At 40.7% G+C, this 15,553-nt stretch overlaps 2 protein-coding genes, 2 long non-coding RNA genes and 1 other non-coding gene across 5 annotated transcripts; 3 read left to right on the forward strand and 2 right to left on the reverse strand.

The window, feature by feature from the left end:
• The first annotated feature begins 447 nt into the window (after positions 1-447).
• Positions 448-1,146, forward strand: LOC125582446. The gene has a single exon (XM_048749159.1). It carries the CDS (start codon positions 448-450, stop codon positions 1,144-1,146), a length of 699 nt encoding a protein of 232 aa, XP_048605116.1.
• A 6,500-nt stretch (positions 1,147-7,646) lies between these two features.
• Positions 7,647-7,720, forward strand: TRNAN-GUU. Its single transcript has one exon. It is a non-coding gene; the product is annotated as a tRNA-Asn (tRNA).
• Positions 7,721-7,840: 120 nt separating this feature from the next.
• Positions 7,841-10,314, reverse strand: LOC106381929 (amino-acid permease BAT1). The gene is made up of 8 exons (XM_013821865.3): positions 10,088-10,314; positions 9,750-10,010; positions 9,618-9,636; positions 9,311-9,530; positions 9,060-9,241; positions 8,685-8,974; positions 8,391-8,520; positions 7,841-8,324 (listed from the first exon to the last, which is right to left on the reverse strand). Exons 1-8 carry the CDS (start codon positions 10,270-10,272, stop codon positions 7,977-7,979), a joined length of 1,635 nt encoding a protein of 544 aa, XP_013677319.1. The 5' UTR covers positions 10,273-10,314; the 3' UTR covers positions 7,841-7,976.
• A 1,204-nt stretch (positions 10,315-11,518) lies between these two features.
• Positions 11,519-14,150, forward strand: LOC111202682. Its single transcript, XR_007319781.1, has 3 exons — positions 11,519-11,770; positions 11,889-12,427; positions 12,984-14,150. It is a non-coding gene; the product is annotated as an uncharacterized LOC111202682 (long non-coding RNA).
• Positions 14,151-14,548: 398 nt separating this feature from the next.
• LOC106379727 lies at positions 14,549-15,553 on the reverse strand. Its single transcript, XR_002655579.2, has 3 exons — positions 15,235-15,553; positions 15,044-15,102; positions 14,549-14,794 (listed from the first exon to the last, which is right to left on the reverse strand). It is a non-coding gene; the product is annotated as an uncharacterized LOC106379727 (long non-coding RNA).

The following is a 15,553-nucleotide window of genomic DNA, read 5'->3' on the forward strand; positions in this document are numbered from 1 at the left end:
GCTACGAAACGTGAGGTTTTGTATTTTTCGGAGCAGTGGACTTGAGAAGGGTGTAGACCTGTAGTGTAGTGCGCAAGTTGAAACAACAGAATATTTTCCTACACCAAAAAAATATATAATTGCATAGAATTATCTCTTTTTTTTTCATATATAAATTGGTCAAGAATTAGATAGGTGATTTGTCATATCCAAAAGTTTGACGGCGCCTGAGGACAAATACCGACGTAACCTTACTTCCTACGCAAGGAAAACTACTCTACACTTCTTGTTGGGCTTTGTGAGGTTATAGCCGCCTTTAAACGAACCGATTTCTAGCATTCTGCTACGACCTTCGCCTTTATAACTCTAAAATCAGATCTGTTATTTCCAAGTAACCCTAAAAGCTTCCCTGGGATTTCTCTAGCTTCTGCTACGAAGTGAGTTTTTTGATCGCCTAAAGTTAGAACGATGAGCTTACAGTCAAACCTAATCCGACAAGGAGGAAACTCTTCCTCGGCACGGCGCCCTCTGGATCTGACAGAGGAGGATGAGATCATCTGTATTCCAGCATGTGACCTAACTGCTGCGTCTGAACGTTTCAAAAATACCCTAATCGGAAGAGTCATCCATAGGGGAGGAAGAAGCGTCGAAGCAATGATTGCCCTTCTCCCGAGAGCACGCATCTGGAATGTGGAGGGGAGAGCTCGTGGTACGAACCTGGGTAACGACCGGTTTCAGTTCGACTTTGATAAGGAAGAAGATCTCCTCATGGTCTTGAACAAGAGACCATGTCACTTCAACCACTGGATCTTCGCTCTGGAACATTGGGAACCATCCACAAGTGAAGATTTCCCCAATATTATCCCCTTCTGGATTAAGATCACTAGAGTTCCTGTCCACTTTTGGAATGATGGTACTTTCAATGAAATTGCTAAAGCTTTGGGGAAGAAGGAGAACATTGGTGCAAAGAATGCTCGTATTCAAGTTTTTATCGATGCTGATAGACCTCTTAAGCAGGAGGCAAGAGGAGGTTTTCCAAATGGAGATGTTGGAAAGGTCTCAACTGCCACTGCTTCGGGTGCAAGCGTATTTCTCATGATATCTACTCCTGCACGGAAGTGTCTCCGGAAGAGCGTGAGAAAAAGATCAAAGAACTACGAGAGTTAAATTCATCAGGAACAACTGGACCACATGCTGACGCCAAACTAGCTCTGACCGGACCGATGGGAAACAATGGAAGCAACAGAGGAAATGTGCTGAATAATAAGAGACCTCGGTCCCCCAATGGTGACGGCTACCAAAGATCACCAAATCGGGGGTGGGGGGATTTCCTGGACAATCCAGAGATGGAAAGAGACATAAAGAATCAGAAAACTACTGGAACTCAAAAACCACGTCGAGTCGAGACGGTCCTCTGAAGACGTCGGAGAGATGGAGGGAGACAAAAGAGATACGATACCCTCGTCACCAAGAAAAAACCACAGTGTGGAATCGACTTGATGATCGTCCAACGGGACAGGATAAGAGAAAAACAACGGTGCATAATCCTCGTCTGAGGCAAAACTCGATGGATCGACAAAGAGGACGTGATTTACACCAATCAAGGGAGCGTCACAACTCTCACCAGTCCCAAGCTTCCTAACAAGCTTGGAGACCTAGAGCTCAGATAAACGGCAAAAGCAATAGTCCCTCAAGAACTGTTACATACTCGAGGCTTCAGAGAGCCTCCACCCCTGAAAAATCGGAGTCGCAACAAACTATATCAAGAGGGCTACATGAATGTAGCGGTATGACTGGACAAGGTAATGAAGTTCTTGTGATCCACAGGAACGAAACTGCTAAGAAAAAATTGAGACGCCTCAAAGGAAAAGCAATAATGCAGGAAGAACCAGCGGCTCAAACCCCTAGCTCGGCTCTCCAACGGACGCCACATGCGGTCTTAACCAGGGACAGAGGTACAGTTGTAATCAGAGAGGTAAGGACTCGGTCGCCCCCTCCAGCTCCCAGGTCTGTAACTTCTCCGCCTAGACTTAGGGATGAACCCATGGAACCTTGCTTAGAATTAGCTAATCTGATGGAATCTAGCCATACAGACGATATAGTCTTAACTAGAGAGGAGGAAGCAGAGGTAGATAAGCTCGTGGATGAGTTTGGAGACGTAGTTATGGACGAAACTATGCTTCAAAATGATGACCTTCTGGTAGATGAGTCGGGCTACGATGCTGAGATCATAGAGGCTATATCTCAACTCTCTCCAGAAAATGCTGAGAATAAATCAAATGGAACAACAACAATGGATGAAGCCACAATGCAACCTATCATCACAGACCAGGTGCAGAAAAAGAAGACTGGCTTACCTAGAATCAAGAAAGCAGGCTTCAAGCAAGACATGACGAGTGGTGCAGAGGACAGAAAGAAAAGCCAAAGCTCGGATTTGAAGGGAGCACAAGCATCCAAGAAGCTGTACGCCTTAAGAGGCCGTCCATCCCTGAGAAAGAGAGGCTCGAGTAATACAAAAAAATCTAACTCTCTTGCTGTCCCTCGTAGTGAGGTGTTGACATCTGCTAAAAGTAAGATGTTGTCTTTTGTTTCAGGTTTGGTGGGGTCCCAGAAACCACCCAGTAAGAAGATATGAATACAATTTCATGGAATTGTCAAGGGGCCGGAGCCTATTTGACCAAGCAACATCTCCGGGAGTTACATCGTTTTTTCGCACCTTCTTTTCTTTTCCTTTCTGAAACAAAAAACACTCGTTATTTTTTGCAAGAATTTCAAGTTTCTTTCGGTTATAATAAATTGTTCACCATGGAACCAAAAGGTAGAAGCGGTGGACTGGCACTTTTTTATATCGATTCTTATGGTGTGTCGATTCTCTATTTCGATAAACGCATGATTGATATTGCAGCTACCATAGAGTAACACAAAGTTTTCATAACTTTTGTTTATGGCGATCCGGTCGTTGAGTGCCGAGATTATGTATGGGAAAGATTGACCCGTATGAGTTCCACCAGGACCGGTGCGTGGCTGATGAGTGGAGATTTCAATGAGATCACCGGTAACCATGAGAAAAAGGGGGGAATTAAACGACCAGAGACTTCTTTCATTGCTTTCAAAGCCATGCTTGCTGACTGTGGTATGATTGATTTCCCGTATAAAGGCAACCCGATGTCATGGTTAGGGTACCGTTAGTGCGGTAAAGTCCAATGCCGTTTAGACCGCACTATCGGTAATGTAGAGTGGCACCATCTTTTTTCCCACACCAATGTGGAGTATCTGAAACTATGCGGCTCTGACCATCGTCCCATCCTAACGCGGGTCCAATCACAAACAGTACGACTTCAGAGAAGCTTTAAATTTGATATAAGGATGGATTAAAGGAAGCAATCAAAGAAGGCTGGGGACCAGAAGAGGCTGAAGGACATCGAACCCTCCATATCAAGTTATGTGATGTGCGACGTGCAATATCAAGATGGAGAAAAGCCAACCCCTCCAACACGCAAAAGAAGATCGAGATAATAAAGGAACAATTGGAGAGGGCCCAAACCGATGACACGGCCACGAGCGAAGAACTTCTAAATCTAAAATGGAACTTATGCACAACCTTCCGGGAAGAGGAGCTTTATTGGAGACAGAAGAGTCGATCGTTATGGTTAAAAGATGGCGACAAGAATACAAAGTTCTTTCATGCTATTACCAAACAAAGACGGGCCCGTAATCGCATCACAAAACTGAAAAAGCCGGACGGATGATGGGCAGAAAGTGAAGAAAGTATTGAGAAGGTTGCTACTGAGTATTTCCAAAATCTCTTTACCTCATCGGTGGCGGGAGACATTGAGGAAGCTCTCCGGTATATTACTGTGAAAGTAACACTAGCTATGAACGAGTCTTTAACACGAACCCCAACTGATGAAGAAATAAAGAAGGCCATCGATCATATTAATCCCGATAAGGCACCAGGCCCGGATGGCATGGCTAGCTTGTTCTACCAACGGTTTTGGGAGGTCACGGAAAAAAAAATAATAGGTACGGTCAGGAACTTCTTCGACGCTAGTGCTTTTGACCCTCGACTTAATCAGACAAACATTTTCTTAATCCCTAAGACAGAGAGGCCGAGTGATATGGCGGAGTTCCGACCAATCAGTCTATGCAATGTTAGCTACAAGATTATCTCAAAAATCTTTTGTTCCCGTCTGAAAAAACTTCTCCCGAAACTTATTTCGGAGACTCAATCCGCCTTTGTAGCGAAACGACTTATATCAGACAGTATTTTGCTGGCGCAAGAAGCCTTCCATGCCCTGCGTACTAACCCGATGTGTAAAGTGAAGTCTGTGGCGATTAAGACGGATATGAGCAAAGCCTACGATCGTGTCGAATGGAATTTCCTCGAAGCACTTTTATTGAAAATGGGCTTTGCAGAGATATGGGTTTCTTGGATTCGATGGTGTGTCTCCTCGGTTTCATATCAAATCCTGCTAAATGGAGAACCAAAGGGCAATGTTCAACCATCGCGTGGACTACGCCAGGGAGACCCTCTCTCACCTTTTCTTTTTATTCTCTTGACAGAGGCTCTCATATCACAGCTGCGAGGGGCTGAAGAGGAGGGTCGGATAACAGGTTTAAAAATTGCTAGGGCGAGTCCGGCGGTATCACATCTTCTTTTTGCAGACGAATCTCTTTTTTTCTGTAAAGCCGATGTCCAACAATGTGCTGAGTTGATAAGGATCATACACTTGTATGGGAGAGCTTCTAGGCAGCAATTAAACCTTGGAAAATCATCAATCTTTTGCGGTAGTAAAGTGGATCAGGACACAAAAAGAGCTCTTAAACGGGCTCTAGGCATCCAATGAGAAGGTGGTATGGGGATGTATCTAGGGTTGCCTGAGAAAATATGTGGATCAAAACGTCAAGTTTTTGCCTTCATTAGAGACCGTCTGAATGATCGGATTAACTCCTGGTCGGCAAGACTACTATCTAAAGGAGGTAAAGAAGTTCTTCTAAAATCAGTAGCCCAAGCCCTGCCTACGTACGTAATGACATGCTTCCTCCTACCAAAAGAGATCTTAAACGGACTCTAGGCATCCAAAGAGAAGGTGGTATGGGGATGTATCTAGGGTTGCCTGAGAAAATATGTGGATCAATACGTCAAGTTTTTGCCTTCATTAGAGACCGTCTGAATGATCGGATTAACTCCTGGTCGGCAAGACTACTATCTAAAGGAGGTAAAGAAGTTCTTCTAAAATTAGTAGCCCAAGCCCTGCCTACGTACGTAATGACATGCTTCCCCTGCCAAAAGAGATCATAGCTAAGCTCTAAGGTGCAATAGCAAAATTTTGGTGGAGTACAAATGCTAATAATAAAGGACTTCATTGGATTGCTTGGGAGAAAATTTGCTTGCCCTTTGATAAAGGAGGCTTAGGATTCAGAGATCTCCATGACTTTAACCTAGCCTTATTAGCTAAGCAACTATGGAGGCTCCTGCACCATCCTAATTCCTTACTTTCTCGCGTACTGAAAGGAAGATATTACCGGCATTCTAGTCCTATGGAGGTTAAATCGTCAAACTCTCCATCATATGGATGGAGAAGCATCCTAGCAGCACAAGACCTACTACGTGAAGGATTGCGTAAGACGATAGGCACGGGACGTAACACATGTGTCTGGTTAGACTCGTGGATCCCGACATCCCCGGCAAGACCAGCTCTGGACGCGGGCGTCTACCGCGAGCACGACCTGATGGTCAGCCATCTCATTGACGAGACCTCGAAACAGTGGAGAACTGATATCCTTGAGGCGCTGATAGATCCATGAGACATCCCGTTAATACGGAGTATACGACCGAGCTATTTTGCTAAAGAAGATGGGTACTGTTGGATCCATACGAAGTCAGGCCAATATACCGTCAAGTCTGGTTATGAACTGGCCTCACAAATTAAGGAGGACAAAGCGGTGCAAAAAGCTTCGGAACCGACGACGAATCTCCTAAAAGCAATGATATGGAAGCTAAAGACATCTCGCAAGATCAAACATTTCTTATGGCAAGCTCTTTCTGAGTGTATCGCGACCTGCAACCGGCTTGTGGATATACATTGTGGGACAGATCGCAGTTGCCCAAGATGCGGATGTGAAGAAGAAACGACTAACCATTGTTTGTTCCTATGCCCACCCGCCCTTCAGACCTGGGCCCTTTCGGATATTCCATCATCTCCGGGCTCTTTTCCGAGTGGTTTCCTAGTTGAAAACTTTGATTACCTACTTCTTCGAGCAAAAAAAGATGGGAGCCCCTGATACAGTGATGGCACGATTTCCATGGATAATGTGGTTTATCTGGAAAGCACGGAACGAGAAAGTCTTCAATGGCAAAGATATATTACCGCCGGATACAGCAGGCCATGCGACGCGAGAAGAATAAGAATGGCGTGTGGCACAAGTAGTCGTATCTCAGATAGTGCCAACGACAGCACCAAACGGAGATGCTTTGAATGAATCACCATTACCTCGATGCCAAGTGGATGCATCTTGGGTGACAAATTCAAACGTCTTTGGAGGAGGTTTTGTTCTTGAGTTTGGACCAGGGTCTCATACCTATGGCTTCATTGGGATTAATCAGGTCTCTTCCCCACTACACGCAGAGTTTAATTCCTTGCTATGTGCAATGAAACATTCTCTGCAGTTGGGTTTTACTTCGATGTCCTTTGAATCAGACTGTCTACAGCTAGTGAAGCTGATAAATGATGAAGAAGATTGGCAAAGTTTGGCTTCAGAATAGAATGAATTTACCTTTTTGGTTTCTGAGTTTACTGAATTTTTCATTTCCTTTATTGCATGTATTCGTAATGTAAGAGCCGACCTCCTTGCTAAAAAAGCTTGCCTACAAAACTCTATCTTTTCCCATGTAAACGATTTGGTTCCGACATGGTTGGCTTCACAAGTTAACCTTTTTGTCTTGAATTAATAAAACATGGTGGTTGCCGAAAAAAAAAATATAAATTGGTCAAGAGTGATTTTGAGAAAACAAGCAAATAAATAAAAATAATATCCAAAGGCCAAAACAACTCAAAGTACTCTTGAATGCGTATGTAAAGTACGGACTATGGAACTTTGAACAAACCACAAACAGCTAAGTAGATTTTCTCTTTTGATTGTTGACTTCTACATGTTTTTTCGCGTTTTATAGATCCACAGATGTTAATGTGGATGTTAAATTAACGTTGCTTCAAAACACTCCTTATCTCAACTTGTATCACGATCAATTTTATATGTTACAGGCAGTGGCGGAGGCACATGGAGTAACAGGGGGGCATCTGCCCCCAACTCATTTTGAAAATCCCATGTGAAGTATTGACTAATTCTAAATATGCCCCCTCCTATTTTAACAAATCGGTCCTTAATTTTATGAATAATTTTAATTATGACCCCTACAAACTTTTTTTCTAGCTCCGCCCCTGGTTACAGGGTATCTGAAACCTTAGAAAAACAAATACATTACAAGATCACAAATTAAGAAGTAAAAGGCTACAAATATACTAAGACTAATATTAATCTAACATGTCTCTTGACGGGGGAGAAAAAAAACTAAATTACTGTAGTTTTGACGTCCGTTTTGCAAATCAAGTTTTGGCAAGTATAGTAAACGATTATTAACATTATTTGTTTCAAGTTAACGTGAAGCTGGAATAGCTCAGTTGGTTAGAGCGTGTGGCTGTTAACCACAAGGTCGGAGGTTCGACCCCTCCTTCTAGCGTTTTTGTTTTTACCCTTCTGGTGTATCTATTTTAAATTTGTTTACCATACCTAAAGGTCTCATTTTAATGTCATTTAAGGACTATGAGTTGATTACTACTCCATTAGTTAGTTTAAGTTAAACTTTATACTAGTATAGGAATGTGGGGATGCTCTTGCTTGTTGTACATATAAAAGGTAAATTACAGCTAGAATGCCTTTAATATATGAATAAGAGCAACAAAACATGAAACAACCCACAAGACTATCAAGTTGTTTCAGCCAAGAATGTTGGAGACCGGTCCAGTAAACCAATGGCGTGCACTTAGAAGCCAATACGAGAGGATTATGGCCAACACACCAGCGACTGCCACCGGAGTGTAGTTGAGTGTCTCGGCCGTTATGGGATACGCCACGGGAAGTGAGAAGAGAACGGAGATGGTTGCAACCCATATGACTGCCACCCACCCAACCACCATTCCGTACCCCCCAAGGCTGAATGGTCCAGCAACAAAGGTGTGGCGTGACAATGTCACTCTAAGAAGGATCGGTATTGCGTATGCTATGTACAGTCCAATAGTTGCTATTGACACCATTGCTTGGAACGCCACTATGCTCCCCAGTGACTGCCAGTTTTTCATCACATCAGACAGAAAATCTTAACTCATAAAGAGACAGAGATAAGGACTTACAGTGAGGGCCATACAGAATGATATGGAAGCGGAGAGCCAGACCGCGTTAATAGGAACCTCTTTGCTGTTCACTTTGTGCCATAAGGGAGACAATGGCATTGCCCCATCTCTAGAAAACGCATAAGCCATCCTGATGTAGCCCAAACACATGCATGCATATGGTCAAAATCCAAAATGCAAACGATTAGAACGAATTTAAAATGGTATGGGTCTCCTAGAGGGAGAACCTCCTATTCATTCAAGAAAAAAATGCAAACAATGCTTTCAAGTCTCAAACCAAGCACAAGTACATACCTAGAGTTGCTGGTGACAGAGCTCATGCCACAGAAAAACACAGCAACCGCAACAATGCCCAAGCACACAATCCCTCCAGTACCACTTCCAAACCTGCTCTTGAAAGCTAAGTAGAAGATCTCAGCAATGGCGTACCCACCAGAGTTATTAGTCTCACTCAGAAGGTAAGGTATGTCTATGACCGTATAGCTTATGCCCAATATATAACCCCATCCAAACAGAATTGATATCCCAATTGCACTGATTATTCCTCTTGGCCCATTCTTGTCTGCATCAATTGTCTCCTCGGTCTACAACAATTGCATCTTATTAAATCATCAAGAAAAGCTTAACACAATCATTAAAAAAACAGAACCCATTTGTTTCAAAACTCACCATATGGGCAGATGCATCATATCCTGTGATGGTGTACTGGCTCATGAGGAGCCCCAAGACGAATATGTAAACGTAACTGGTAATGCCGACTTCATTGTCAGTGTTGAAATGGGTGAAGACAAACTTAGTTGTTGCTCTTTCCGTAGAGACCAAAGGAATCAGAATCATGAGCACCAAGACACCTGAATAACAAAACAGATCATTTACTTACTTGCTCGTGTTGAGACAATGAGACATAAACACAAACATACCGAGTAGGTTCCAGAGAGCAGCAATCTGTCCAACGAAAGACAAGACAGAGATAGGGAGGCTGTTCAGAAGTGCATGTATGAACAAGATTCCCCCATGGATGGCAATCACAACATAGTCAGATCCTTCATATCCTCCGCCGTTTTTGCCGCCGGTGGAGAGAAGCACGATCACTTGAATCAGCTGTGCTAGAGAGAAATCAACGCTCGCCGTCACTGCCCACTGCAAACACACAACACAACCTATAACTTTAAGACAGTCACAACAGTGATCTATAAAGTGAAGTCTTGTCAGAACTATTATAAACACCTGACCAACGATGTTGAACCTGAAAGATTGTGAAAAAAACAACACACGACATTAGAGAGACTCTTGCTTCCAATAGATTCAGACAGAGAGAGAGAGAGAGAGAAGAAGCGAAGATTCATGCAGAGTGTGTACCAGCCGGTCAACCAAGAGGCAAGAGGAGCCCATCGTGGGCCAGCGAGCATAGCACTCCAGTAGTAGAGACCACCAGAGGTTGGGTAAGAGGAGCAGATCTCAGCCATTGACAGTCCCACACACATAGTAAAAGCTCCAGCCACGAACCATCCGTAGACAAGAGTGACTGTGCCGCCGAATCTCAAGCCAGTGCTGTACATGGTGGTGATCCCGGTGAGCACAGAGACGATGGAGAAGGAGATGGCGAAGTTGGAGAAGACCCTGAAAATCAAATGTTTTAAGCTTTAGAGATAAAACTGAAATTCAGAAAGAGACAAAACAAAAGAGAGGAGACAGACGAGAGGTCACGCTTGAGTTCTTGCTTGTAGCCGAGCTCCTTGAGACGGGATTGGCCAGAATCTACAGATTGATCGCCGGAGTTTCCGACCATAGTTGCTCTGTCCGAAGGTTGTTGGGATGCGTTTCTGTTAGTTACGTAACCATCCAAAAGTCTAACCTTTTCGCTTTGGTTAGCTTGTTCCATTTTGTTAGTTAAAAGCTTAAAACTGTCTTTGCTTACATATACACAAATCAAATCCGTTTATTAATTATTCTGTACTTGTCCTTGGTAACGACATCTTACCCATGTTACTTCACATTTTTTTTTTGTAGTTTAAACATCTGTAAAAATTATAATAGCGAGATATTCTAAAGATATGGTGTGTGATCTTGTGTCCACTCCACAAGTGCCAAAAGAGTAGATTCACTTAGAAATGCAATAATACGCGTGAATACTCATATGCAACTATAACATTCACACTACTCTCTCACGATAACCAAATAATGAATCTAGGTTTAGTTGACAAGTGACAACTAGATCAACAGGGCCGAATCTCCTAAGAGTGTTGTGAGAGTTATGTTTCTACCCAGTTCATAGGATGATAACTAGTATATGTGCTTATGATAAAGCTAAGAATTGTGTTTAGTGATTATATAACTTTGAAATAGTGGAATATTACAATATTTCTAAACATAGTTAATAATGCATTAGGGCATCTACATTAGTCTACAGTACCAATTTTATTTTTTGGGGGGGGAGAGGGGGGGTGGGTTTAGGGGATCCTTTTTTTATTTTTTTTTAATTTTTTTTATCTGATTTTTTTTTTTAAATTAAAAACGAATCATTCGCGGACTGCCACGTGTCAGTGGGGCCCACAAATAGTACCAGAACCAAAGCAGACTCGCCTCTTGTGGAAGAGAAGGAAGAGCTGAATTTTAATAAAAATATGGGCCCACCCCTTAAGAGCCATGCTAAGGGGTGCCGTTAATTATGGTCTAAAAGCATCATTATCACGGCAACTATGAAATGTTGCTTAAATTTTTTTTTTTGGTCTGAATAAAAAAAAAATTAAAAAATACACCAATCGCAGACCGCCACGTGTTGGTGGGACCCGTGAACAGTACAAGCAACAAAAAAAGCTCGATGCTTATTTTGCATGCAGAAGGGACGATGCTTGTGTTTTTGGTGGGCCCCAAACTATAAGCAACTATTTTTTTAGAGTGATAAAGATGTTCTAAGAGCACCTTTATTCCAATTTCTATAAGGGGTTTTATACATTAATGATGCATTTATTTAAATAAAAAGAAATTAAAGTAGATGTAATCTATCCTTAATGGAGGATTTTCGGGACCGATTATGAAATGGTTTCTGTGGGCACGTGTCGGCTAAAGAGGAGAGGAGGAGTAATTAAAGTTTTTTTTTCTTTGTCTCTTTCTTTCTTCGTCTTCTCCGCTTCTCTCTTCTCTCTTCTCTCTTGTTCTTCGGAGGAGACGACGAGTCTGATTCGTCGCGAAGCTGATGCCATCCTCCGCATGCAATCTCATCACCTTTTTCTTTATCTACTCTGTCAGCCCAAACTCGATCTCTAATCTCCTTCTCCAGCTTCACTCCCAAAACTCTAGTTTTCTTCAGAACCAGAACCAGAATCCCTAATCTTCCTTCTTCTGTGTTTGCTTCCCATCGACCCCGCAATATCATCAACGTAAGAGTCAGATTTTTCTTCTGTTTAGTAGATTCGATTTTTTTTAATTGTTGTTATTGAGACGATTCAGTTTTTGGGTTTTGAAGAGAGGGGGCTTGTGCTGTTTTGTTTGTTGCAGGTGGGTTTGTTCAGGGGATCATGGCGTGTTTGTGGATCTTGATGCCTTTGTCGAGGTAAAGATTCATGTTTTAGTCTTGTTGGAGGCGTTATTAGGAGCGGATTGTTTTGTTGATGAATCAACTTATTTAGTGTTGTGGGAGGTTTAAATTGAGTTTATCTAGTGAACGATCTCTGCTAATTAACTCATTTAGTCTTGTGGGAGGCTAGCATCAAGTTAAGAGCTTTATCTAGTGAATGATCTCTGGTTGTTCTGTTTTGCCCAGCTAGTCGTGTGTGTATTCGTGTGTGTGTTTGCATAATACAATATGATAGTGTCTTCAAGCTCTTATCAGATCTCTGCCTTTAACTTAACCTTAATACAATAGATTCATCTTCAAGCTTTTCATAATACAATAGCATTATTCATTCTGTTTACTAATTCTTTTTAATTTCTTCATTCTTTTGCGAGTCCTCTATTGGTAGTTGCGCTTGCTGTGGCACAGGCTTTTCCCATCAGTTGTCTTGGAGAAGCAACCATTACTGGCGCCTCACGGTGAGGTAAATTTGTCAAACTTGATCTTCTTCAACTCTTGCATCTTCCTTTATTGCTTTACTGTGGATGGTAGTTGATAGATGGGGTTAATAAATGCTTGTTAGAGCTGATAGATTACTAGTTAAAACGTGTGTGATCAATGGTTGGTTTAGTTTAACTTTAGGATTGTGTGCAATGTAATTAATATGGTTGGTTCATGTCAACTCATCTTAACTCAACTCAAATCCAAGAGTTGTGTGTGATGAATGCTTCCTTCTCTTCTCTTCTATTAAACCCGGATCTTCTTCTTTCTCTCTTCTCCACATTTCTTGTTCTTCTTAATCTCTTCTTCACATAACTTCTTCTTTCTCGCTTTTTCAGACTACTTTCTATTTCTCTCTTCTTAAGGATATGGATTCTACAAATCCATATAGTCATTACAACTCGAGCTTTGTTGATCTTTTGAGTAGTCAACAAGACCCATTTCGTTCTGAGGGTTTATCACAGCTCCCTGTCCATAATATGATAGTAGAAGACGAACGAGATGGATACACTCAATTTAATGTTTCAGAGTTTCTACAGAGAGAAGACACCAGAAGTTCACATGTCGATCTCGATTTTTCTCAAGATATGCCTACAAATATCGCCAATATGATGGGTGCTCGAACTAGAATTCGCGATAGACAGATGCATCAACAACTAAAAGCGGATTTGGTTGAACATATATGGCGTAAATTTGGACGTGATGCAGACAACAACTGAGCTCGTTGAGCTCGTTTCAAATTATTTTATTATCTACTATTTGTTTTTATGTTTTTATTTTAAAATCTATGTTAAAAATGTTTTCTTTCAATATGTTTTATTTAATAAATCAATTTTATCTTAAAAAAAAAATTTAAGAACCCTTAATTAAGAAACTACCATTGGAGGCACAAAATCGAACAATTTCTTAACTAGAATCCTTAAACCCACTTAAGTACATTTAATTAATTAAATAATGATTAAGAAAACCCACTTGAGTTTCATGGATAATCATGCTCTAAGACACTTCTTACTACCAATACACTTTTCTCTCTCTTTTTTTCTTCTTCTAACGCTATTTTCTCTTTTCCACATTGTACGAAAACTCTTTCTATACTTCTTCTACTCTTATTTATAATTGAAACATAACTACTAAATAAAATACTATACTTAAATCATGTGGCTACAAACCATTCTCTTTTTCTTTGGACTCATATCTACCACTTATCTTCTAACCATTAGATCTTTAAATATATATATTTAAATGGATGGCCCAGATTATACTGTATTTTGACCTACCATATACTCAGATTCTTTCTATCTTTGAATCTCGTCTCCATCACCATTCTTCTCGTTGTTGGAGTCATGACAAAGGAGAGAAAAAAAGTGAAAGAGGTCTATGCGGAAGGGGTTAGGCTCCTGGCCCAGTCAAGACCTCAATAGCTAATATCAGTGAAAGAGTACTTTGTACGATTATTATACTTGAAAAGAAATATCAGCTTCTCTTCTCCATCTTCCTTACTCTGGCTATTCAGAGACCTTGATGAAGAAGAAGAAGCTATGGTAGATATAGCAATAATAGTGCGAGGAACTGGGGAAGAGAGGCTTAAGTTCTTTTCATGTTTTTGAAATATCTGCTAAAACTTTTTCTTAATGTTTTGGATTCCTCTCAAGTTAATTATGTATTATTATAATTTTTGACAATTCCAGGTTATCATTCAGATTAAATTTGTTTAAGAAATATTGCGTATTAACAGTTTTATATTTCTGTATTACATGGCTTGCTCACATTTTTGATTTTCAATTTATGTACATCAGCAAGTATCCACATGTACACGTACATATCTGCTGTCCACATGTACATCTGTGAAAGTATCCACTTTAACTAGGTTTTTTAACCAATCCATTTTTCTCATTCTTGGAAAAAAATATCATCGTGAAAAAAGCAAAACTCGTATCACATGTACATGAATATGCAATATCCACATGTACACTCTTTATAATATACCTCGATGACTAATACTGCATTTAAGAATCCACACCACAAAGATGTAAGAGCAGATGATTCATCAATGATATTGTTTGCGAAGTTTTTAATTTTTTTTCTTATGAATTAATAAAACTTGTTTAGTGAACAAAAAAAACCTCTAAAAGCATCATATTTTCTCCGATACTAGAAAAGGAAACGAACATGAATGTTCAATAGTTCCAGTAGCAGATTACAATATAAAGAATCTGATTTTGCCTCCTCTAGTAACCCCAAGATGCGATGCAAGTGTCTACCCATTTTTGCATCTTTGGTCTCCTTTCGTAGTTAAACATAGAAGAAACTGCTACCATAAAGAGAATCTCATTATCTTCATCGGCACATCCTGCAAAGCAAATAAAACAGAATCAAAAGACATCCAAAACATGTAGATGTAAGAATTTTGTCTGCTGCAAAATTTACCCATGGATAAGTACAATTTAGTGTACATGTGGACATCATCTCAGAGTGGTAAACATAAAAATTCAATAAACATTTGATGTACATGTGTACAACAAAGCATATGAGATCAATTCGCCGGAGCCATGACGTATGGTTAGAAGAAGATGAAGAAAGTAAAAAGATTTAATCGAACCTCCTCTTTTGTAGTCCATAGATTCTCTTTTTTCTTTTTCGAACAGAACCTATATAGCCCTACATCACTGGAAACAAATTAGCTTCGAGCACAATATCAGCATCAAAGCAGCTCTAGGATCCACACAAGAAAGCTTTCAGATCACAATCAACCAATCACACCATAAACATAAACTAAAACGAAAACTTTACCTATGGATTTAGCTAATCACATAAGCACTCGTGGTGACAAAGGCTTTCCGAGGCATTATATGCAAATTCAACAAAACTCAATCACTCAGGAATCAATAAAAATAAGCAATTAACGCAAGTGATAATTGTGGTGTACACATAGATCTTGCCAGCCGGTGTACATGTGGATACGATAGTGAAGCTTTGTGATCTGGTGTACATGTAGACTTTGAAAATGTGTGCACGTGGATTAAGTTTTCGACGTACATATACTGAAACATATAATTGTGTGTTACCAACTGATAAATTTCTGGGATATTTATGAACATATAGTGTGATT

Source organism: Brassica napus, chromosome C2 (genome assembly GCF_020379485.1).
Source record: "Brassica napus cultivar Da-Ae chromosome C2, Da-Ae, whole genome shotgun sequence".
Lineage (NCBI taxonomy): Eukaryota > Viridiplantae > Streptophyta > Magnoliopsida > Brassicales > Brassicaceae > Brassica > Brassica napus.

Bases quoted from the DNA above. Each gene is read 5' to 3' on its own strand.
- LOC125582446 (XM_048749159.1), top strand. From the start codon at position 448: ATGAGCTTACAGTCAAACCTAATCCGACAAGGAGGAAACTCTTCCTCG.
- LOC106381929 (XM_013821865.3), bottom strand. From the start codon at position 10,272: ATGGAACAAGCTAACCAAAGCGAAAAGGTTAGACTTTTGGATGGTTAC. The intron at 9,242-9,310 runs GTATGTTTGTGT...TTTGTTATTCAG, and splicing joins TGCTCTCTGGAACCTACTCG to GTGTCTTGGTGCTCATGATT. The intron at 8,521-8,684 runs GTATGTACTTGT...GGGCTACATCAG, and splicing joins TCTGTCACCAGCAACTCTAG to GATGGCTTATGCGTTTTCTA.